Source organism: Heterodontus francisci, chromosome 22 (genome assembly GCF_036365525.1).
Source record: "Heterodontus francisci isolate sHetFra1 chromosome 22, sHetFra1.hap1, whole genome shotgun sequence".
Classification (NCBI taxonomy): Eukaryota; Metazoa; Chordata; class Chondrichthyes; order Heterodontiformes; family Heterodontidae; genus Heterodontus; species Heterodontus francisci.
In genome coordinates, this window is record NC_090392.1 from 73,623,191 (window position 1) to 73,648,351 (window position 25,161).

General features: G+C 43.2%; 1 protein-coding gene across 1 annotated transcript in view; it reads right to left on the reverse strand.

Moving 5' to 3' along the window:
- dscaml1 (Down syndrome cell adhesion molecule like 1) overlaps positions 1–25,161 on the reverse strand; it is a 504,300-nt gene that overhangs the window by 44,467 nt on the left and 434,672 nt on the right. The window contains exons 20-24 of the mRNA XM_068054032.1: positions 15,800–15,939; positions 9,063–9,216; positions 5,850–5,967; positions 3,479–3,642; positions 1,246–1,344 (exon numbers count right to left, since the gene is read on the reverse strand). Coding sequence (XP_067910133.1) covers positions 1,246–1,344; positions 3,479–3,642; positions 5,850–5,967; positions 9,063–9,216; positions 15,800–15,939 — 675 coding nt within the window. The remainder of the gene's footprint in view (positions 1–1,245; positions 1,345–3,478; positions 3,643–5,849; positions 5,968–9,062; positions 9,217–15,799; positions 15,940–25,161) is intronic.

A 25,161-nucleotide genomic window follows, 5' to 3' on the forward strand; every position in this document is an offset into this window, starting at 1 on the left:
CTAATTGCCCTTGAGAAGGTGGTGGTGAGCTGCCTTCTTGAACCGCTGCAGTCCAGGTGAGGTAGGTACACCCACAGTGCCGTTAAGAAGTGAGTTCCAGGATTTTGACTCAGCGACAGTGAAGGAACGGCGATATAGTTCCAAGTCAGGATGGTGTGTGACCTGGACGGGAACTTGCCGGTGGTGATATTCCCATGCATCTGCTGCTCTTGTCTTTCTAGGTGGTACAGGTCGTGGGTTTGGTAGGTGCTTGCGACAGGGTAAGCAGTGGGGCAGGATTTCCTTCACCCCTTCAATCTTTCAGGGGCCACTGACCATTGCCGTTGTAGGGTAGGCTTCCACCACCAAGAGGGAGACTGTCGCTGCAGCAGCCAAAGAGAAGGATGGGAATTTAAAAGGGCAAAACAGCTCTGTAGAGGAGAACGGCCAAAAACAAGAAGGTGAGACTCTGGAATTGTGAACTGGAGGGAGAGGAGACCTTCATCATCACCATTTGCAGACATCAGGGCTATTACCACCACTACTCTTGTCCTACTGCCACCTTCTACTAGGTGGTACTCTTGAGCAGCAGGAAGTTGGGCCTGACAGGAGGAAAATGAGGTGTAATGCTTGGGCTGACTTATAATTATTGCCACTGGGCTGCTAGCTCCTGTGGAACTGAACTCCAGCAACAATCACAGAAAAATGGTGAAATAAAATCAGAATAAAGTATTACAAAGACTGCATCATAGTTCCTCATCTGTTATCTGGAACTACCCAGTAGATACCAGGTAGAAGAAGTTATACCTGGCAGCACCTTTATCACAATTCTTGGCAATGTCACTAAATACTTCACACTCAAGGGGTTACTTTGCAGTACAGTGACTGCTGTTACGCAGGCAATTATAACAACTATTTTGTACACAGCAAAATCCCGCAAACAGCAATGAATTGAAAGACTAGGTAATCTCATAGGAACGATGCCCAGGTCACTGGGAGAACTCCATGCACTTTCATTTTTTGATTAACCTCTTTAATGTCTATCTGAGCTACTGAACTCCCAAGACCTAGCCAGGCCCTTGGTTTAATGTCTCATCAAAATAGCGGCTCAATTCAGAAGTGAGAGTTCTACCAACTGACCCAAGCTGACACACATGTAGAACAAAACTTACGAGTGTAGTTTCAGCCATGTATAAAGGGTTGATGTTTCAAAATACAGATGGGGAATGAATGGTAGTAAGGTACGGGATTAATAGCTCTACCTACCTCTGATGGAGCTGCCACCATTGTCACCAGGAATCCAAGCCAAGGTAATGGAGGAGGATGAGGTTCTAGACACTGTCAGACGAGGTTGATCAGGTGGCACTAGGAAAGGGCAAATAAATAGTTAATGAAATAATGGAATTGCATTCTTGAAAATTGCTATTTAAAGCAAATTTAACAGGTGGCGCAGTGGGTTAAGGAACTGTCCTTTTATTTATAGATCATTTGTTTTCATCCAAACCAGGTCGATGGGATAGAAGTTGGTCAGCTGGCTATAAGGGTCCAATTTGAAATGGGTTTGACCAGTTCTTAGAAGTCTTGGATTCTCAGCAAAACATTTGGCTTTAATCAATCATGTCAAGGCCTTGGGGAGTATACAGAGGAGATTTACTGGAATGGTACCAAGGATGAGGCTCACCAGTTATGTCGAGAGACTAGAGAAGCTGCGAATGTTCTCCTCAGTGCAGAAATGGTTAGGAAATTTAATAGAGGTGTTCAAACTAATGATGGGTTTTGTAGATTAAATAGGGAGAAATGGTGTCCACTGGCAGGAGGGTTGGTAGTCGAGGACACAGAATTAAGGTAAACATGAATGTGTTATGATCTGAATGCATTGTCTGAAAAGATGGTGGAAGCAGATTCAATAGTAACTCTCAAAAGGCACTGGATAAATACTTGAAGTGGAATGAATTGAATGACTATGGGGAATGGACAGAGGAGCGGGACTAATTGGATAGCTCTTCCAACGATTCAGCGCTGACACAATGGACCGAATGGCCTCCTTCTGTGCTGCATGATATTGCCATTTAAATCAATCCTCAACCATCAGACCAAACATCAAAACAAAACTCAGTGACAATTCCTTGTGGAATAAAGAGATGTTTTTTCTTTTTCTTTTCTTTTGGGCCTCCTTATCTCGAGAGACAATGGATACGCGCCTGGAGGTGGTCACTGGTTTGTGAAGCAGCGCCTGGAGTGGCTATAAAGGCCAATTCTAGAGTGACAGGCTTTTCCACAGGTGCTGCTTCAATATAACAAATAAAACATGTCCAGGTGCACTTTTAGAAGTGTTACACCTTTTATGATGCTCAAACATCACTTGTGTGTCTCTTCCTTACACACATAGAATTACATAGATTTTACAGCACAGCAAAAGGCCATTCGACCCAACTGGTTTGTGCTGGCGTTTATGCTCCACATGAGCCTCCTCCCATCCTATTTCATTGAACTCTAACAGCATAAACTTCTTTTTTTCCTCCCTCATTTGCTTATCTAGCTTCCTCTTAAATGTATCCTTTCTATTCACTTGAACTACTCCATGTGGCAGAGAGTTCCACATTCTCATCATGCGCTGGGTAAACAAGTTTCTTTTGTATTCCTTATTGGATTTATTAGTGACTACCTTATCATTTATGACATATAAAGCCACGTAAAGTTCAGAATGTAATTTCAAATCCTTGATCGTGTTACAACCACATAACACTGGCTAGTAGTGATGCTGCTGGGAGAGGCATGAGATTCTTGCTCCTGATCACAGTCTGGTGGCTCTTCTGAGAAACCTATCTGTTTGGATGTCTGGTAAGGGCAGAATCAGCTTGACTGTGAGAATACCCATGATGGCATAGCCTAAAAACTCTCCAAAAGCTAACCTGCGTCCATGGAACCATATCCAGTAAGGGGTGGGGACAGGGGAAAATTGGGGAAGAAATCTTTTGAAAAAGATGTTTCGAGTGGAAGAGTGGATTGACCAAAGCTGTTACAGATTGCTGAGGTCCAAAAGACTGTGTAAATCAATTGAGCTTTGCATGCGCTGATCCTCGAAGTGTCGTAGACTTGACAACACAACTAGTATTCTATTGATTTCTATGTGATAGATGTAGCACCGGACAACATGGAGTCTCTGATGATGGGGTGTGAACCCCAGAGGAAAGAACAACAATTTGGCACCTTTAATGTAGACAATGTCCAAGGTGCTTTACAGGTGAGGGAGAAAGAAATAAACAGGAACGGATAAATGGGACAGTGAAGGGACAAGTTACAAGGGGCGACTGAAAGCTCAGTCGAGAAAGATGGGTTTTGAGAAGGTTTTTAAAATGGAAAGAGAAGGGGAGAAGTGGAGGAGTTTAGGGAGAGGCTTTGCCACCTATAGTCAGGCTAAAGGATGGTAGGAGAAATACACACACGGTCAGAGAAATGAGCAGCCTAACCACAAGGTCGCAGGCAAGTTCACTCCTACCTTGCACAAGAAGGTTGACTATGATTGTATCAAAGCCCCAGGTGTTTGTGGCTGTACAAGTATAATAACCAGAATCCTCTGCCCTGACTGAACGAAGAAACAATGTTCCATTGTTGAAGATCATTCTGTGGCCATCGACTTGCACTGGGATAGCAGAGTTTTCACTGCAACCAACACAATCTTACTGTTAATCACTGCACAAAATGGTATTGAGTTCTCATTTACTTCTTTCCAATTAAGATTTCTCATTACAAAGCCACAACCTTTGTTGTGACATGACCTTAATAACTTTTCTAGAGTACAGATCTTGTTCTGCTCTGCTGTGCATAGTTCCCATTTTTAATTCATTTTCGCCCCTTTGGAGGTTGGGTTGCCAACTCTGGTTGGCTGTATTTCTGGAGGTTTCATCACATGATCTCACGTCTCCTGCCTCCAACTGCCCCGACCCCCCATTCCTGCTGTTTGTTGCTCAACATGTCTGTCTTTGCAAAGTCTAGAGTTCTCATATCAATTGGGAAATGAACAGACTTTTAAAAAAAATTATTCATTCTTGGGTTGGGAGTGTTGCTGGCAAAGCCAGTATTTATTACCCTTGAGCTGAATGGCTTGCCAGGCCATTTTAGAGTCAACCACAGTCATTTCATAATTATTATTAATGAGACCAGTATTTTATCCCAGTATTATCAATTAATTGAATTTAAATTCCCCCAGCTACTGTGGCAGGATTTAAACTCATGTCACCAGTGTATTAATTCAGGCCTCTAGAGTACCAGACCAGTAACATTACCACGATGCTACCATCCCCATCCCAGCCTGGCTACCCAATTAGGTGACTCTTGACTCTCAGTCAAACAGCCTTTTTATCCACATCGCAGATATTTTATGACATTTAAGTGACGACGTTCAAAGGAAAGGAAAAAGAAAACCAAAGCTTTTTTTTTCAATGTCCTGATGGCTTTTCTCCCTCAGTCGGCCTCAGTAGTGTCCTGGAGACTAATTTTCCATTCCTGGAGACTCCAGGACAATCCTAGAGGTTTGGCAACCCTATTTGTAGCAGGTGAGTGGGCTTGTCTGCTATGGCCTGGGGTGGTAGGTCTGATCACACTCTGTAAGAGATTCTGAAAATGCTTCTCCAAAACTAGCCCTTTGGAGATTTTTGACAACACCCTAGAAATAATTGATTCTCTCTCTCGCTCCATCTACGTTTTCCACCTGCAGGACATCTTTGGCCACCGCCCAACATCTGCCACAATGACATGGTCAAGAGTAGGACATCAGCAATCTGGGGCAGTTGCAGCTGCAAGCCCTGTAGTGCTGTGTTGCATTGCACCATCATGTTAAAGCAGTAGCAACAGCTCCATATATCACAACTCTGTAAAATGTTTATAGAAAAGCCCAGAGTTAATAGTGTTTGAATTCTGTTTCACATTTCGATTCCCTCCATTCTACTCCCTAGTGTTAAGCCATTTACAATAAATGGATAACTGCCTCTATTTCAATAGCAGATTGAGGTCTATCAGAAACATGTTAAACAATTAGGGATTAATATTACAAACAATAATTTCAAGGTTTTTTTTTGTTTAGAGATACAGCACTGAAACAGGCCCTTCGGCCCACCGAGTCTGTGCCGACCGTCAACCACCCATTTATACTAATCCTACACTAATTCCATATTCCTACCGCATCCCCACCTGTCCCTATATTTCCCTACCACCTACCTATACTAGGGGCAATTTATAATGGCCAACTTACCTATCAACCTGCAAGTCTTTGGCATGTGGGAGGAAACCGGAGCACCCGGAGGAAACCCACGCAGACACAGGGAGAACTTGCAAACTCCACACAGGCAGTACCCAGAATTGAACCCAGGTCGCTGGAGCTGTGAGACTGCGGTGCTAACCACTGCGCCACTGTGCCGCCCTATAGGTTATGTCATTCTAGTTGGTCAAGGGGGTTATTATTTGTCGGACTGTATTGTTGTCCTGTTCCTTGTTATCATCCTTCTTCTCCCGATGAATATCATTAGGCATCTGAGCAGCAAACATCCCCATGGCAACTGTCAATGCTGTTTGCATGACTGGTCAATAAGATAGCCTACTTCTGAGGTTTTGTTAGCCTCTTCTTATTCCCAAAATGAGCTGTCGCATTGCACAGGCTCCCAGAGGTCATTCTGGCTCAGGATCCTGCAAACCTTCCCAATGGGGAGCAGTCTAGTATCAAAACATCAGGTTTCCCAGTAAGGAATTATTATTCAAACGCTCCACCCTTGTACTGTTTTGACTGATGGAATGAGCCTGGAAACCCTTTAAAGCCCAGGAGAAGGGGACTCACAGATAAAAGGTTTTTGCCATGCAGAGCATATATGCTTTACCTGTCTTTTGTCCATTTGACGGTAGGTCCTGGGTCACCCACAGCTCTACATGGTAGAAACACATCTCTCATCCAAGGAGTGGTCACTGTTCCTCCGAATGCAATAATCTTTGCTGGGGCTGGAGTACAAAACATGGATACTTTAGATATTAATCTTTATAGCATGCGCTACAATATATAGTACAGTACATAGCTCACAATACCTGGGGCACGATATCTGATACAGTATTCAGTGTATAGTGCAGCGTCTACAGTTCACTAGTGCAATAGTGTAGGGTCCAGTGTGCAGTATATAAGGATAGAATATAATACAATATATAATGCATTATTTAAAAAAAAAAAATCCTAGGCCAATTCAGGGAAAAAAATCTGGAAAATTCCTCGCCAACCTTTTAAGATTATCTAAAATACGTTCCAGAAGATCACAGTGAAAATGAGGTATAAACCCCAAGTCCCACCTACCTTCTGAATGCACGGATATTAGCCACAACTAGTGAAAATATCCCTCTTCTGTAACTAACCTTAAAGGACAACTTAAAGAAATAGCAAAGGATTTTGTGCATGCTGCCATCTTAGCAGCAGTTGAAACTTTCCGCTGTTTACCCGGAATAATGTATTCCTGCTTCCAAGGTACTGACTGGGGTATTGTTCTGTAGACACCAACAGCACTTGCATTCAAAACGTGTGATAGGGATAGTGAGTGCCAAGAGATTATTCATTCACTCCCGGTCGAGCCCCATTCTGCTATCAATCAATACCCATAGCAGGGATCATTGGAGCAGTAACCCTGGCTGATTTCTCTCTCTGTTGCTCTGGGGTGTGTTGCCCAATTGCTGTGTACTAATTATTGTCCTAGCTGAGATGTGCTAACACAGGGTAGACCAGTGATTAAACCCGACCTTCTGAGCTTCATTAATAGGACTGTGCAGCGCGACATCAGGTGGTGCCTTTACCCCCTAGGTTATCACCAGCGTTACGACTGGAATTTCCAGCACCCACGACTAATTCTTAAATGATATTATTCCTAGACATAGCCCCTTTCATCTCCCCTGATATGCATGGCAGAATCTTGCCAATTAACAGTGTTTTCAGTGACGAAGGAAGGACATGTGGGTCTCGTGCCATCTGATAACTCGGCAAGCAGCTACTGTAGATTTTTTTAACCAGCCCCCACACTCCAAGGACAGGCAGGCTTCAAAGGGGAATCAAATCTCTATTGCTGCCGAGATGCCAACTAACGAGCTAAAGCATCAACTCCTCTTAATGAAGCACCAAACTTGAGAGGCAGAAAGGGGGGAATTAGGGGCATTACTTATGTGTTATCATTTAGCAGACAGGAGAGCTTGACCTGCTGGGTTAATAACACTCGTGCAGTGCACAAACTGACTATGCACTTTTACATAAGATCGACTGAAAGACTTACTGATTGCATGTGAAATGAGATATTGAAAAATATACAAAAGGATAACCACATTAAAAAAAACACACACAAGATTAAAGTGAGCGAAGAGAATACCGACATGAAAAGGAACGCAGCTTTTACAGTATTAATCTTTTATTATTTTCTCCAGAGAGAGGTATAAATCAAAATACCATAGATAAAACAACCAAGTTAACGTTAGCACTGCAGACCCTTCTGATGAAGTGGTTTCAGATTTTTCAGTTTTAAAAACAAACTCACGCTGGCTTGCTGTTAACCCTTTACACTGGTGCTGCAAGGATTGTAGAACTACCGCCCAGTAGCACAGTCGGTGGGCCTAAGGTAGTCTTCTTTCAGACTAAACCACCACCCAGTACAAAGTAAGTGAAAGGTTCGCATTTCACTCTTGGTGCCCTGCTTGTGTTGGTTAGCTCCCTCTTTAACGAGAAACATGGGTCACTTGTGTGGACTAGGGCATTGAATTGTAGAAAATGACCCAACTTATTAATATCTCTCCTGTTCTAAACAGAGGCTGAATATCATGTGCTCACATTGGTATCCATTCAAAGTGGCGGGAGCATCTCCTGATAGTCAGCAACAAGAGCTATACTGGCCTGTACTGCATGGGAGCTCTTGTTTCCTTTGGGACAGGGCTGGATGGGTGGGATGGGTGGAATTCAGAGGCGACATAAGGGCTGGTGTATCCTGGATTGGCAGAATGATTGAGTTTAGACAATGAGGTTATGATGATTGGGCATATGAATTCATGGGAGGCATCACACGTTGAATGATAGGACACAAATTCACACACCTGTGATTCACAAAATGTTGAGTGTCTGATCTGGGTGAAGTCATCATGCATTGGTGTGACCAGTTGCCGAATAGTGTGGCAGGGGAGGTGTCATGACCTCACAATTTCTTTTGGCAAGTGTTATGTCCTCGTCTTCCTGCCACCAACCCCAGACTCCCTCTCCTGCTCTAAATCCCATTTATGGGCCTCCTTGTGGCCAGGGAACAGATGGATAGGAAAGTAGGAATTGCAAGACGAAAAAGGACCAATGTCTATCTAGTTCACCTGCTACCATTCTGGTGGTCACATGATTTTTTAAATTCATTCTTGGGGTGTGAGTGTCGCTGGCAAGGCCAGCATTTATTGCCCATCCCTAATTGCCCTTGAGAAGGTGGTGGTGAGCTGCCTTCTTGAACCGCTGCAGTCCATGTGGGGTAGGTACACCCACAGTGCTGTTAGGGAGGGAATTCCAGGTTTTGACCCAGTAACAGTGAAGGAACGGTGATATAGTTCCAAGACTGGATGGTGTTTGACTTGAAGAGGGACTTGCAGGTAGTGTTGTTCCCAAGCGTCTGCTGTCCTTGTCCTTCTAGGTGGTAGAGGTCACAGGTTTGGAAGGTGTGTCGAAGGAGATCTTGTAGATGTTACAGACTGCTGTCACTGTGCGCTGGTGGTGGAGGGAGTGAATGTTTCAGGTCGTGCATATGCTGCTGATCAGGCGGGCTGCTTTGTCTTGGATGGTGATAGAATAATGGAGTTGTTGACTGATCAATCAATCTGTACCAGCTGGTCTACAACAGACCCAGATATGAGGTGAGGAATACCCTAGTGGTGGAGAGCTTTGGGGCCTGTCCCTTCCAAGCCATGCTACACTTAACATGTCTCAATTTACTCTGAAACCATATCTAAAATTGCAGGATACAGGTGTCCTAAAAAGGCAGGAAGCAAAAACAAAAGGAGAGCAAGTACAATATTAACAAGGCACCTGATGAATGCTAACATACCCTTTGCTGCCGGTTCGCCAGTGACTTTGTTGCTAACATTCCCTCGGCCGGCCGATGTGACTGCCGCCACCCACAGCAGGTACTGTTGCTTGCGGTTCAGGTTCGGGATTCGGTAGTAGAGGGTCTCCGGGGAAGCCTCGTATTCACTGGGAGCCTGTGAAGGAGAAACAGCCCGGTCAGTCTGGAGTAACAGCACCTGGTGCACATGGAGCAGTGAAACACAAACAGTTCAATGCTCTCAAGAGGAATTCACACTGAGATTGTGTGCCAAACCTTGAGGCCAGGGGCTTTCACAAGTCAACAATTGGACAGCTCATGTTTGGCATAGGGCTATGCTTCAATTATTTAAAAGTCGCAGACCAAGTCCTCTTTATTCATCTGCCGACTGCATTTGTGGGTGGTTTTCTGAGGACATGGCAGCAGTGGGTTGCCTTACTTTTACTAACAACAACTTGCATTTATATAGAGTCTCAATGTTGTAACTCACCCCAAGGCATTTCACAGCAGTGTTATCAGATATAATTTGACACTGAGCAGCATAAGGAGATGTTAGGACAAGTGGCCCAAAGGTTGAGGCAGGTTTTATGGCTTTGATGTAAAGGCCTGTCACCCGACCCGACCCCGACGGGTCCCGATGACATGTGTCGGGTTCGGGTCGAGTGGGGTCGGACTTACGGGTCCAGAATTCGGGCTCGCATCGGGTTTCCTTTGCACACCTCTAGATCTGGGTGTCTTATTGCAGAGATCGCTAAAGGTTTGTGACTAGTGCTGTCAAGTGATATCTAGAGGGAACTGGTGGTCGGAGAGGAATTTTCCAGATTTTTTTCCTCTAATATTCTTCGATTTTATGTGATTTCTCACCACTCCCAGGAAATCACATGGTTTTCGGGTGGCGTGAGGAGCATACATATTGTGAGGCACAAGGCATCGCTGTTGTGTGGGGTGAGCCGGATGGACCAGGGGGGCTTCTTCGTTTTTGTCATAGGTTTGTAAGTCACTTTGGAATGTCTGGAAACAGCCAGAAGCCTCAGAAGAAGCAGCTACTGTACAGCAGATTCCCTCCTAACCCCTACCCACCAGGAACCCCCCCCGAAGACCAAAGTGCTGCCAACTGCTACAGTCAGTAGCAAAGCAACCAAACAATAGAATCCGAAAACTCTCTGAGAAACCCTGCGGCAGGAAGAGAGAAACCAGGATGGATATAAAAGAAACAGGGAGCGAAACAGACAGTAATCATTTTTGTTGTATCTTTTCAAACTTTTCTGGGCAATACCCAAAAGAGGTGGGTCAACTTATATCAAAATTAGTCGGCTCCATATCGTTCTCATTAGTCTGATGGGGAAAATGCGACTTGGAGATTTTCAATTACATGCCTATCATTCCAACAATTTTGGTTTCATGTTCACAAAGAGACCACAAAAGAAACTGACAAAAAACACAGTTGAGTTCTTTAGCAACCTGGGAGTTTGGCCCTATACTCCACCGACAAGGAGACAGGAGGTCTACAAATTACTACTTATCAAAAGCTCTGCTTCAAATTCATTTCAATATCTGAGCCGTGTGTTGCTATGGAGATGTAATCTGTTCATCAAAGCGGCTGCTTAAAACCATGGGGATCTGATATTGTTATTTGCAGGCATGTTGTCAAAGCTGCCTTGAAAATTCTACAGTAACATTGGGTGCAACACTTGTAATTTGAGGGAGAATACATTACACCAGAAAACCTCTCGTCACTTTTGGCCTCCATTGTAATGGAATTTTAAATGCAAATGCCTTGGAATAGAACGATTGTAAAAGATTGACACAAGTCATCGAATACACAGATACCAACAATTCTTTCACAGCAGAGGCCCTGCAGTATGCAATGTTCAGTGTGATTGTTGTTCCGCTGACTACATTGTTCCTGAATGAAGATCTAGTGCAGTTGAGCTTGTGAGCTGGAGAATGATTATATTAAGGTTGTCCCTTGACAGTATACTGTGCCAAGGAATGGCAGGTGATGGATTTGGGCCTGAAATTTTCTAATAAGCTGAACCCTCCAGGACTGTCCTGGGGTCTCCAGAAATTGAAGATTAGCCTCCAGAACACAACTATGAGCAATTCTGGAGGAAAAAAAAACATAGAGGCAGTGAAAGAAATTAAGTGGGTTTTTTTTTCATTTTGTTTGAAGACCTTCATTGATTCTTAAAATAAAATATTGGAGATGGGAGGAAGGTTGGGGAGGCGGGGAAGGCTCTTTGACTGATAATCAAGAATCAGCCAATTAGTTAACAAAGAGTCTGTTTACTTTCCAATTGGCAGTTTGCTACAAGGATGGACGTGTCGGAGGGACCAATGGCGGGAAGGTGGGGGGGCGGGGCGTTTGGAGGTGGATGGTCATGTGACGAAACCTCCCAGAATGCATCCATCAAGAGTTGGTAACCATAAGGCAATAGGGCGGGTCCAACGTTATGAAGAATGCCGATTATTTTCCTATATTAATGATGGGTCACACCTAGGTGATTGAGCAGATCACAATACAGCAGCATAGAGCTGGAGGAGATTCAGCGATCCTCTCTGAGGAATGGATACACAATGGGAGAAAGAAGATGGCTTAGAAAGAATGATTTTTTAAAAAAAAGTACCTCAGCATATTATTCAGTCTGTACCACTGTTGAACTTTGTTGACTTTCTGCCTTTGTCAACATTTCTAAGCTGCTGTACTCACGTCCCTTCCCAATAAACCGAGTCCCTTTAACACCCCTCTTACATGCTATCACATGGCAGGTCTCTGGTGCCACCAATAGAAATGCAGCAGAGTAATCTGAACCATTATCAATTTTATTGTACTTTGCTGAATTTTCCTGTGCTTTGGTAATAATTGCAGTGTGTACAGTGGTGTAGTGGAGAGGTTACGGGCCACATAATCCAGAAAATGTTAGTTCAAATCCCAGCATGGCACTTATAAAAATCTGGCATCAGTAAAAGTGACCATGATGCTGGCAGATTGCTGTAAAAACCCTATTGGTTCGTTAATGTCCTTTATGGAAGGAAACCTGCTGTCTTTACTCAGTCTGGCCTATTTGTGACTCCAGTCCTATGCCAATGTGGTTGTCTCTTAACTGCCCTCTGAAGTGGTTTAGCAAGCCACTCTGTTGTACCAGGGCAACTGAGTGTGAGTCTTGCCAGCCATGCCCACATCCCAAGATTATAAAGAAGCTCCTGCCACTGCTTATAGAACTCCCCCCACCATAGTGTGGCTTTAAAACAATATTCCCATATTGTTCCTGTATTGACATATTCCCCCGGCCTGCCTTACTCCCGAGCCTTTAGCTTTTCATGAAGAAAATGATAATCACAGATGACCTGGTAAGGACTGGATTCTTGTCGCACAAACATTGATAGATTAAAAAAAATGGAAACATGAGAACAGATGGCCACTCTAGACTGTGCCCAGGCACTGATACTGTAACAAACACCACCTTGCATTTTTACATCATCTTTAACATGCTAAAACATCCCAAGGCACTTCACTGCAGAATAATCAGACAAAAATTGACGCCACGCCAAAGAAGGAGACACTTGGACTTGTACCCAAACACTTGGTCAAAGAGGTAGATTTTTAAGACTGTCTTAAAGGAGGAGAGAGGTGAATGCGAGAACTTAGGGCCGAGATGGTTGAAAGCAAGGCCACTAATGGTGGTACAGACATTGGGCATGGGAAGAGGACATTTAGTTACTTTGTCATAAAGATTATGGCACACTTGCAACACTGAGGACAGTATGTTGCTAATGTTAACAGGTAACGGTGTACTAAGTAACACCTCACGCCTGGGAGGAGATTGAATTTTTCGAAAGGTTCCCTGCACTGGGAACCTGCCATATTGCCTCCCGCCAAATGGGAACAGAACCACGCGTTCCACACTAGATGCCCCACTCCTTGCCCCAGAATGGGTGGAACTCTATCGACTGCCACACAAACATTGTGAAAGATGTTCGGATGTCACAGTTGAGGTTTCCCCATCCCTATTTAACCTCATTCCGTATACCTCAGCTGGGCAACCTGCAAACAACGCTGACAGGACACTTTGCCAAGTGAACGTTAAACCTTGCCACATGTTGCCTGCATCACTGTAATCCAGATTTGGAAACATCACTCACTGTTCACAGAGACCCAGGTTGTTGAAATAGCATTGATTAGTTACTTATAAATGAGCATACTGCCATACTATCCTACTAAAGCATTCCTGGGGAATGCAAAATATTTGCATTATAAAGCCTGCTCACTGATAATTCTTCTTTTCTTTTGGGCCTCCTTATCTCGAGAGACAATGGATACGCGCCTGGAGGTGGTCAGTGGTTTGTGAAGCAGCGCCTGGAGTGGCTATAAAGGCCAATTCTGGAGTGACAGGCTCTTCCACAGGTGCTGCAGAGAAATTTGTTTGTTGGGGCTGTTGCACAGTTGGCTCTCCCCTTGCGCCTCTGTCTTTTTTCCTGCCAACTACTAAGTCTCTTCGACTCGCCACAATTTAGCCCTGTCTTTATGGCTGCCCGCCAGCTCTGGCGAATGCTGGCAACTGACTCCCACGACTTGTGATCAATGTCACACGATTTCATGTCGCGTTTGCAGACGTCTTTATAACGGAGACATGGACGCTGATAATTACCACATCATTATTAGCACAATAATACAATACTGCATAATAAGGAGGTGGTTAACAATTTAATCATCCAATTCCAAATTTACTCTAAATCCTTCTGAAGTTACACTGTGGAATATTTTTGTGGTGTATTCTCAATTTTCCTGGGATTTGTTTTTGCAGACTTTCTGTATATCTTTTTTGTTACGACCAGGTGAGAAAGGGGTCTGGGGTTCCCTCTCAGCCCTTGCCTGGTCTTACCGTAGCAGGGTTTAATTTTAAACACAATGGTTTTTTTAGCTTTTTGGGCTCAGGTCTATGGAGTGGGATTTAAACCCACAACCTTCTAACTCAGGGGCAAGAGTGCTACCTACTGAGCCACAGCTGACACAGAAGAGGAGGCAAATGAAAAGTAATGATTGGCTGACACGAACACAGAAGTCCTCGAGGCGGCCAACATCCCCAGCTTGTACACACTACTGAGCCAGCGGCGCTTGAGATGGCTTGGTCATGTGAGCCACATGGAAGATGGCAGGATCCCCAAAGACACATTGTGCAGCGAGCTCGCCACTGGTATCAGACCCACCGGCCGTCCACGTCTCCGCTTTAAAGACGTCTGCAAACGCGACATGAAATCCTGTGACATTGATCACAAGTCGTGGGAGTCAGTTGCCAGCGTTCGCCAGAGCTGGCGGGCAGCCATAAAGACAGGGCTAAAATGTGGTGAGTCGAAGAGACTTAGTAGTTGGCAGGAAAAAAGACAGAGGCGCAAGGGGAGAGCCAACTGTGCAACAGCCCCGACAAACAAATTTCTCTGCAGCACCTGTGGAAGAGACTGTCACTCTAGAATTGGCCTTTATAGCCACTCCAGGCGCTGCTTCACAAACCACTGACCACCTCCAGGCGCGTATCCATTGTCTCTCAAGATAAGGAGGCCCAAAAGAAAAAGAAAAAGAAACCTTTGTTTTTTTTTTTGAAAACCTGTAAAGCGAAAGAAGAATTGGGAGACTGCAAAATTTTCAGGTCCTTGGACAGAATGAATTGAAGTAGAAAACTATTTGAAGAGTCTTCATTTCAGCCCAGTGAGATTGTAAGGAGAAGGAAGAATGTATGAAATGGCATTTTTGCAGCTTGGTAGGAACAAGAAAGTAAATAGACAGGAGCAGTAATCATACTGGTAGCTACAAAATATAAAAAAAGAGATGTTGGGAGGTGCTAAAGAGTAAGCTGCTGTACTCACGTCCCTTCCCAATAAACCGAGTCCCTTTAACACCCCTCTTACATGCTATCACATGTTTTTATTGTTTATTGTTTTATTGTTTTAAGTCTATCGGACAAGCTTTTCCTTGTATCCCACCCAGAAATGCAAGAGAGATGCTGAAGAGCCTCCACATGGATGAACACAGTATTCAAGTCTTGTCCAATCTTGGGCCTTATAGAGAGTGAAGAGTTGTTGAGAGGAAAAGAAATCTTTGCATGTATGAAGATCCTGAGCTTGGTGAACTCAATTTTAAGACGAGAGGAGACAGTGAAGTGGAGACTTGCAATAGTTGTACAAACATACGAAATTAGGAGCAGGAGTAGGCCATCTGGTCCCTCAAGCCTCAACTCTACTTTCCTGTCTATACACTATAACCTTTGACTCCCTTGTCAATCAAGTATCTACCTAAGCCTTAATAATATTCAATGACCCTGCCTCCACTGCTCTCTAGGGAAAAGAATTCCACAGACTTAAAACCCTTTGGGAGATAAAAATTCTCCTCATCTCAGTCTTAAATAGGCAACCTTTTAAACTGTGTCCCCTAGTTCTAGTCTCTCCCATTAGGAGAAACATCCTTTCAGTAGAAGGATTAAGGGATGAGCTTTCATCGATAAGGGCTAGACACATGAGAGACAGTAAGAAATGAAGTCTTAGAAAGACTGACTGAAGTTCTACAGAGAATTAAATTTTGCCAATAAACATTGGATCTGTAATAATAGAATTTGTCAGGATGAAGCATGACTGGAAGGTTAAAGGACTTTTAATTTCATGGCGTTCTGAGGGCACATTGCGGATTATTTAATGTCAACAGATGGGGGTGGAGTTGGGGAGGGGGCAGAGGGCAAGTTGCTACTTACTGGCTGCCCAGACCCGGGGCTCGAACAAAAGATGGTGTATTTGCGGATGATTCCATTTGGTTTGGTAGGGGGGAGCCAGGCCACCACCACGCTGTTGGCTGAGGAGGGGACTGCTTTGATTCCTGCAGGAGGTCCTGGAACTGAAGCAAAGAACAGACATAGCGTGAAATGAAGAAACGCAGCTTTAATAACATTTAGTCAAGCTTCTTATTAATTCCTAGAACACAAAACAGCATGTGCCACAAAAGCCTCTCTTTTTGAAACCAAATCGTTTCATCCAATGCCCAAAATAAATTGAAAAGCATATTTGCTAAAGTTCTTATTGATTACTACTTGTTTTCATTAAGAAAACATTGGAAAGAAAACATGGTGAATATCTATTTCCCAAACACAATATATTGTAATATATATATAGAAGGGCAAACAGATTGTGTTATTACAGAGAGCAAGGAAAAACACAGCATTTTTAAATATATTACAGAACACTGATTGTCCTTGTAGATAAAATGAACATTAACCTGTTGATAAACAGGATCTTTATGTAGTTAAATGGTGAGTAATCCTTACACAGGAGGCCATTCTGCCCCTATTTCGCCTTTCAGTTAGATCACGGCTGATCTGTACCTCAAATCTATTTGCTCCTTAATCCATGATACCCTCACCTAATAAAATTCTGTCCATCTTAATCTTGAAAATGTCACTTCTCCCAGCATCCACAGTCCATGGTATGACAGAATTCCAGATTTCCGTTGCCATTTGTTTGAAAAAGTGCTTCCTGATCTTACTCCTGAGTGACCTAATTCTAAATTTAAGATTATGTCCCCTTGTTCTGAAATCACCCCCAGAGGAAATAGCTTCTCTGTATCTGCCCTATCAAATCCTTTCATCATTTTCAACACCTCAATTAGATCACCCTTTAACCTTCCTAACTCAAGAGAATATAAGCCAAGTTTATTTAAGCTGTCCTCATAACTTAACATTTAAAGCCCTGGTATTATTCTGGTGCATCTGCACTGCACCCCCTCCAAGGCCAACATATGTATCCTGGTATGCAATGCCCCAAACTGAAAGCAGTACTGCAGATGGAGTCTGAGCAAAGTTCTCTATTACTCAAACATCACTTCTTCCCCTTTGTATTCCAGCCCTCTTGCGATAAGGCCAACATTCCATTAGGTTGCTTGATGACTCTTTGTATCTGTGCACTAGTCTTTAGTGATTTGTGTACATCGACATCCAAAAGCCTCACCCTGTGGAATAAGCAGCGACTCTGTGCAGTTACACAGTGAAGAATTCGTATTCTGCTAGTAAACAGGAACTCCACACAGTGAACAACTCTTACCAAGGTGAATGAATAGGAACAGCGAATAACTTTAAACATATCGAATAAAGACAAACTCAGTTCAATCAGCAAAATAGATACCCTGACTGCTCCTTTAAGAGTTAATAAAATTCATCTGTTCAGAAAGTGTGGGATCCATCTCCATTAAACTGTCCCATATATTTCAAAACATTTATTGGATTTTAAGTTCTGGCAGTCCTCAGATGCAGCTTATCCTCAGAATACCCAAACATGTGTCTTCTTCATAACTGCTGTCTTCAGCAAAACTGGAACCTCTAGACAGATGGAGGATCTCAGAACATTCCAGACCTATCCAACAGAATGGAGATATTAGACATCTTTCAAACTGGATACAAATCATTCTCTTCTTACTGTCAGCCCCACTAACACCGTGTTTTTACTCTTGTCTTCCAGTCTCCAGAGTAAATGAAACATTATTACGTGTGTCTGGGAAAAGAGGAATCATTGCCTCATTTTCAAAGGAACGGCATTGTTAGAGAAAAAAGGTTTGGTGAACATTTTTTTTCTACTTGTTTATAAATAAGTTGTGCTATGGCATAAATTGTGTCAGGATATGTCACCAACATGAAGCAGACATAAGCCTCAATTGGATCTTCCTGCAAACAAGAAATACTATTTGCCCAGCATTTGTCCATACAGATGGTGGCTCCTTAAATGAACAAGCCGTGTCTGTATGTCTTTCAACGCACATCAAAAGACAAGTCACTTCTACTTAGAAGAGTTCAACTTCCAGTTTGCTATGAGATGCCATTTTTGCAACAGTGATGCTTTGAAAGAACCTGTAGGTTTCCAATCCTCCAACTACACACACTCATGTATTAGCCAATCTGATGTACGATACGTAAATGACCTTACAAGGAGCCCCCTGACACCATAAGGTTTACAGGTTGACTGTCATTTCTTAGGAAAAGCAAAAACCAAAAGCGAAATCGAGAGACAATGGCCGGTCCTACAGAAACAGCAAGTCTTTTATCTGTTGAGTTTGGCTTCAAAATACAGCCCAGACGGAAGGACTGAAATTCTTTGTAGCTTCTTGACTAATCAGTTCCTGCAATGAGGTCTATGCCATGTGTGTTTGGATCAAACCCTCAGAGGACATTGATTCACAGCGCAAAACTGCTCCTATAACATCTAGCTGGCAACTGCCTTCATGGACCATAGGATGTGGTGTTAAAATGGAAAGTGTTGGATGATGCTGTGGGGGGTTCCTCTTCTGAGGTGGAAGCTTAGGCACATAATGCCTTTAAGAGTGATGTCCTTCTAAGATCTTAGTATATTAATGAGCTAAGCAACGAGATGTAGTCATGTGACTATGTGCCAGATTCAGTCTGTAACTGTAACACCAAGAGGCAAGTCTGTATATAGTTAGCTCTGTACTGTATATTAGTTTAGCTATAATAAACCTGTTTGAGATCTTCAACAACTGAGCTCCATGCATCTCATTTATGTTGTATCAGACAACATGAAATAACTCATTACATGGTGGCAGCTGTGGTGTGAAAACAGAACCTAAGATTGAAGACCACAGGAAAACAGCTTTATAAACTACCTACAGCTAAAATAGAGAAAATTAAAAGAAGCACTGGCCAAAACAGTGTAAAGAAGAAAACACTGACCTCTAGCTATAGAAGACAGAGCTGAATGACAGGCTGCAAACCAATCACTGTGAGCGGGTGAGTCAGTGTGCCATTGGTGCAGGAACCCCAGTTTAAATAAAAAAGATGCGTTGAAGTCCTTAAAAGATTGATTTTGTTTTGTCTCTCAAAGGCTCCCTGGGAGAGTAAAAAATTCAGGGAAGACCTGATTCCTCCCCCAGGCTGATTAGGTTGCTCCATTACAGGAGGCGGCCGACAGCAAAAAGCACGCAAATCCTCCATTCATGCAGCTCGCAGATAAGGCTATGAAAGGAAACCATCAAATAACTCAAATGCCGCGGAGCCTACACTCACTCAGCCAGAGTTTTAAAAAAACTCATAAACCACTCAAGCATGAAGAATTACCTATTGATCTGCTACATAAACAAACTCTAGCAAAGGATAAAAGCACTTGAAATACCTAGTGCACAACTATATAAACAAACAGACAGGAGTTCTAGAAGCTAGATAAACAGAAAGCACTTACAAACACCTGCTCCTGTCAATCAATGTAGCCAAGAGTGTTTCTTAAAGGGAAGACAGTACAGCATCACATAACCAGGTCTTAAAGCAAGTTTTAAAGCAAAACAGCAGCAGGAACATGGATACCAATTTTCCCAGCATGAACTGGAACGCCTTGGATATCCTATCCGAGTTCAAGCTGTTCCAACAGAGAATGCAATTATGCTTTACAGACCAAGTAATTGTGGAACCAGAAAAACAGGCTGTAAAAATAATGATAGTGATTGGAAATGAGAGATTACATTGAATCAACACCCCAGGCATATCTGAACAGGACCAGAAAGGTCCCACAAAAGATATGAAAAGTGCTGGAAGATCAGCTCTGATTGAGAGTGAATTCTCAAATTCACCACCTGGAATTAAAGTCCAACAGGCAACAGCCACAGGAATCAAAAGACCAGTTCGGCAGCAGGTGCCATAATAAGGGCAATGAATGCGACTGCTCAGAAATTGAGCTGTTAGACTGAATAATGGAGGTGGTGATTGTATCAACACCCATTGAAAAGTTTCAGAAAGACCACTTGGGGAGAAAGGAAGGTCACAGCATCGATGCACTGCTGGAAGATGGCAGGAAGTAAGAAGCCATTGTAGCTGGACAACAGCACCTACAAGCATTTGGTGCAACCGACAGTATCAGCAGCATAACCAGGTCGAAAATAGTAGGCAAGCTGTGTGGTAATTGCGGTCTGTCCCACTCAAGGTGAAATTGCCCTGCATTTCATGACCTGTGCAAGGCATGTGGTGCAAAAGGCCACTAGGCCTGCCTATGCAGGAAAGTTGGCTCCAAAGATGCAGGCAGAAGTCAAGGTCGGACGCAAACAAACAGAAAACACGGCAACAGCACCAAGGAAAGCACCAAGGAAAGCAGGTTCCACCTGCGTAAACACAAGTCAATACACAAGGTCCTCAGCGAAGCAGACCTGAGATAAGACCCAGAGAGAAGTAATTCTCAGACAGAAGATGCGCAGGCATTCCATATTGTGAACCTGACACATCACCTTGATGAAGTCCAACAACTGGGAGCTTTCACCGCTATTGACATTGTGTGCCCAAAGAAAGCTGGCAAACATAAACTCAGGGTCAAGATTGACACCAGAGCTAGTGCAAATATCCTACCCATCTGAATTCTCAAAGATATGTACCGGAGTTGTTGGAGATCGATGATACAACCAATGACGTCCAAGTTATCTGCATGCAATAAGTCACCCATCCCTTGCAGTGACACAGTAACACTGCAATGCAGCTATGACAAGTCGGCATGGAAACCACAAACGTTCTACCTAGTAGACACGAGTGGACCAGCAGTGACAGGACTACCAGTGCGTAAAGACCTCAACATCATAACCATCCACAAAAGCATTGCCAAGGGGCAATCTCCAAGGACTGGAACCTGCTCGCAGACTCTGACCAGCATCAAACGGTGCAGTCTGGAAACCAAGCAACAGCACATCCATGCCACGCCTTCACTTCTGCTCTCTAGAGAGCCGCCAGCACTACAATGAGCCAGAATGGACAAGTACCTCCATGAGACAAGTTCTCTTGCCCCAACAAGTTCTCAACCTTGAGCCCCATGCCTTCAGACACAGAGGATAAGCAGAGGCGAAGGACATGCAATGTCCTGTAGAGGCAGAGGAGGAATGATTTGAAGCACTGTCTATTGGCTGTTCGAGATGAGGTGCTGGAACTTTCCAAGAATGACAAGGCTCCAAAAGTGGTCATCTTGAGAAAAGCAACAGAGTATATTAGCAGGCTGAAGGCAGAGCAACAGAAACGGAGTGCAGAGAGAGAAAACCTTCAGAAAGAACAGCAACAGATGAGATGCAAATTCCCTGAGCAAGAGTTGTCAAATCACTGAGATGATATATGGACTTTTGAGCCTTTATATTTGTAAAGTTCATAATCTCTATCCATGTGTAAATAATTTTGATGTTACCTAATTTTATATGTTTTTGCTTTTAGCATACGAGACTTATCTTTGGAAAGAAGAGGGATGCTGTATGATTGCTTTTAAGAGAAATATCCCTTTAAGAGTTGCTAATGAGCTAAGCAACAAGATGTAGTCATGTGACTACTTGCCAGATTCACTCTGCTACTGGAACACCAAGAGGCAAGCCTGTAAATAATTAGCTCTACACTGTATATAGCATCAGACAACATAAAAAGCTTCTCATTACAATTAGGGCAAAGTACATTGTTATTTAGCTGGGAGTGTTTAATGCAGGCCATTTCTGCATTTAAACCATCACATTAATTAGTACAACCTTTATTCCAAAAAAAAATTCTTTTGAAAAATCTTGCACGTGTTTGCAAATGTGGAATTGTCCTAAATGTCCTAGCCAATATTTATGCCTCAACCATCATCACTAAAAATAAAAAGACTATTTGGCCATTATCTCATTGCTGTTTGTGGAAGCTTGCTGTGAAAAAATTCAATGCTACATGTCCTATATTACAGCAGTGACTATACTTCAATGGTACTTTAACGGCTTTAAAGCTTTTTTCTTTAGGATGTCCTGAGGTTGTGAAAGGCGCTATATAAATGCAAGTTCTTTCTTTCTCCTATCATTTAAATGGCTTGGATATTGACACAATGGGAATGATTGTGAAGTTTGTTGATGATACTTAGCTAACATGGGAAAATCTGTCCATTGTTTAAAATATGGTCAGTGCAAAGCTCGCTGGAATCTAATGACAGAAATTGCAACCCTGAGTACTTTTACTTTTCTTGCGTAAATCCCAGCACGAGTAATCCCAAATTTTCCTTGAACACATCTGTTATTCTTCCTGATTATTGTCAGCTTTCGGTTCAGTTAATGGATTGGGAATAGAGCGGGTATGAGTAACACTGATGTGAATCCTGCATCGGCTAGGGGAGTAAATGGCCTTCTTTGTGACACTATGTTTACCTTTGGATCTAGTAAATAGTATTGAACTGCAATCGGGCTAACTTGATATCTGAAAGTGTTGACATCTGCTAGCTCACCATTCACCCATGCCGCACAATCTCTCGTCTCCCTTGATCTGACAACTGTCTTCATCTTTATTGAAGTAATGTTGGAAAACTGAAATGGAAACTGTATCCATGGGTGAAAGGTCACTTCTGGGTCCACTTCAGGAATCTTTACAGTTCCAGAACGCCTGAGAGAATCATCGAATCATAGAAAGTTTAAAGCACAGGAAGAGGCCACTTGGCCCATTGTGTCTGTGCTTGTCGAAAACGATCCAACCATTCTAATCCTACCTTCCAGCATATGGTCTGTAGCCCTGCAGATTACAGCACTTGAGGTGCATATCTGGACTCCTTTTGAATGAGTTGACGGTTTCTGCCTCAACTACCCTTTTAGGCAGTGAATTCCAGAACCTCCCACCACCCCCTGGGTGAATAAATGTTTCCTCATCTCCTCTCTAATCTTTCTTCCAATCATTTTAAATCTATGTCCCCTAGTCACTGACCTCTCCGCTAAGGTGAATAGGCCCTTCACCTCCACTCTATCCAGGTCCCTCAAAATTTTGTACATTTCAATCAGATCTCCCATCAGCCTTCTCTGTTCCAAGGAGAGCAACCCCAGCCTATCCAATCTTTCCTCATAGCTGCAACTTTTCCAGTCCTGGCAACATCCTCATAGATCCCCTCTGTACCCTCTCAAGTGCAATTACTTCTTTTCTGTAATGAGGTGACCAGAATTGCACACAGTACTCAAGAGAGATCAACTTGTTCACAATGGAAAACAAGAATTTCCTTTTGCGGAGAAGGAACAATGAGGGAATGCCCCTTTAAGACTTGCATTAAGTTTTAAATAAATCCAGGATTCCTAGTGAGGAGCTGACAGTGTAATAGAATGGATGAACATTTTAATCAGGTTTGTCCTATTCTTATTTTCAGGTTATTATGGTCAGAAGTATGAACTAGACAGCTCCAGAAAGGTTGAGTTGGTGGGGGTGGGTGAGGAAGAGTGGGAAAGAGGGGCCGCTGTCTCTTTAAGTGGTCTGATAATTAATAAGAAAATGACAGATGATGAGACAGCAGTGAACATCATTTCCAGATAGGCTGCCCAAATCCTACCAACCACAGTTTTGTTAGATATTGAATTCTGAGAAGCTTACCGGTATTAAGCAGTGTTGCTTGCTGGGGGAGGGGGCTGGGAGGAGACTGCAGGGGAGAAGAAGATGTTACAGGCAACCAAGAGCTTAAGCCTCCATTTTTCAGCATTATATCCTTAATGTGAAAGCATTATGACTGGACCGATAAAGATAAATTCTAATATTTAAGACGACCGGGGGCTACATCATCACAATTTAATCCATGTTCAAAGTTAATCCACATTCTCTGCACCTGTTTCGAATGGCAGGGTTCAAATCAGAAGCTATGTATGTAGATTAATCTGTGACAAAGCCCCCTTAGGCCTTCGGCACAAATCCGTTATTTCTTCATTAAATTGTAGAAGTGCAGCACCACTTATTTCATTTTGAACTTCAGGCTATTCTATTTACAGCACAAGCTACAGATTTTATTTGAAATATTCAAACGATAAGTTACTGAATAATTGTGCCTACCTTATGGCTGCCAGGAGATGTGGCTCAAATCATTGGCAGTGGCCATTTTTTTATGACAATTATGTGGCAGTTTGTATGCGCTCTACCCCTGACTAATGGCCATAATTTTAATAATAATGAGCTCCTCTTTTACCATCTTCATGAGCTGCATTCAGTTGATAGGTGATTGAGTTCTTCATCATTATGATCAAAAAGGACACAAAAGCAGGAAGAGTAATTTTTTTAAGTTTCGATAGTAACTAAACTACATCTCGTCCAAAACCTTTCATCTTGGACCAGTCCTATGCCCCTCGTCCCATCCTTGCCCTTGTTGATCTCCACCAGCTTCCCATCTCCCAAAACACTTAATTCAAAATACACATCCTTGTTTACAAGCCCCTCCACAGCCTTACCTCGCCCTACCTCAGTTGGCTTGGCCCTACACTCTGTAATGCTCTCCCTAAATTATGCCATGTCACTGCCACACTTCCCTGCTGTAAAAAAGAACTTGCATTTTATGTTGTGCTTCTCATGAAACCAGGATGCCTCAAAGCATTTTACAGCCAATGAAGTACTTGTGAAGCTCAGTCACTGGTGTAATGTAGGGAAATGCGACCACCAGTTTGCACACAGCAAGTTCCCACTGACAGCTATGAAATAAATGATCAGATACTCTGTTTTATGGGTTTATTGTGGGATAAATGTTCACCAGAACTCTCTTGCTCTTCTTTGAATAGTGCTGTGGGATTTTTTAATGTCCACAGGAGAGAGAAGAAGGGCCTTGGTTTTATACTTGGCCTCTGACAGTACAGCACTCCCTCGCTACTGCACTAAAGTGCCAATCTGGATTAAAAGCCTCAGCAAAAACCTATTTGATCTTGCTTTTCCTCACCTTGTAATGCTGAACAATGGAGGCTTAAGCTCTTGGCTGTCTGTCACATCTCCTTCTCCCCTGCAGTCTCCTTCTAGCCCCCTCCCCCAGCCATAGCTTCACCTCTGTTAAGTGCTTTGGGATGTTTTCCCATGTTAAAAGCCTGATGCAGCTGCAAGATGCTGCTGTGGAGCCATCTACCAACTACACTGCAAGCGAGTTTGGAGTATCTTACACGCTCAAGCCTGCTATGGACATTATCATCTCTCTCTCTTGTGCGGTGGTCTGTCGGGAATGTACTAAGTGCAAAGGGTTTTGCTTAAGGCAGCTGCCCCAATCCAGATGCACAATAATAGTCAACCAAGACAGCAGAAAGCCCTGAGGGGCTTCAAATGCACCACTGATTTATGACTTAAAGGCCAATGGGAAGCATGCAAGCCCG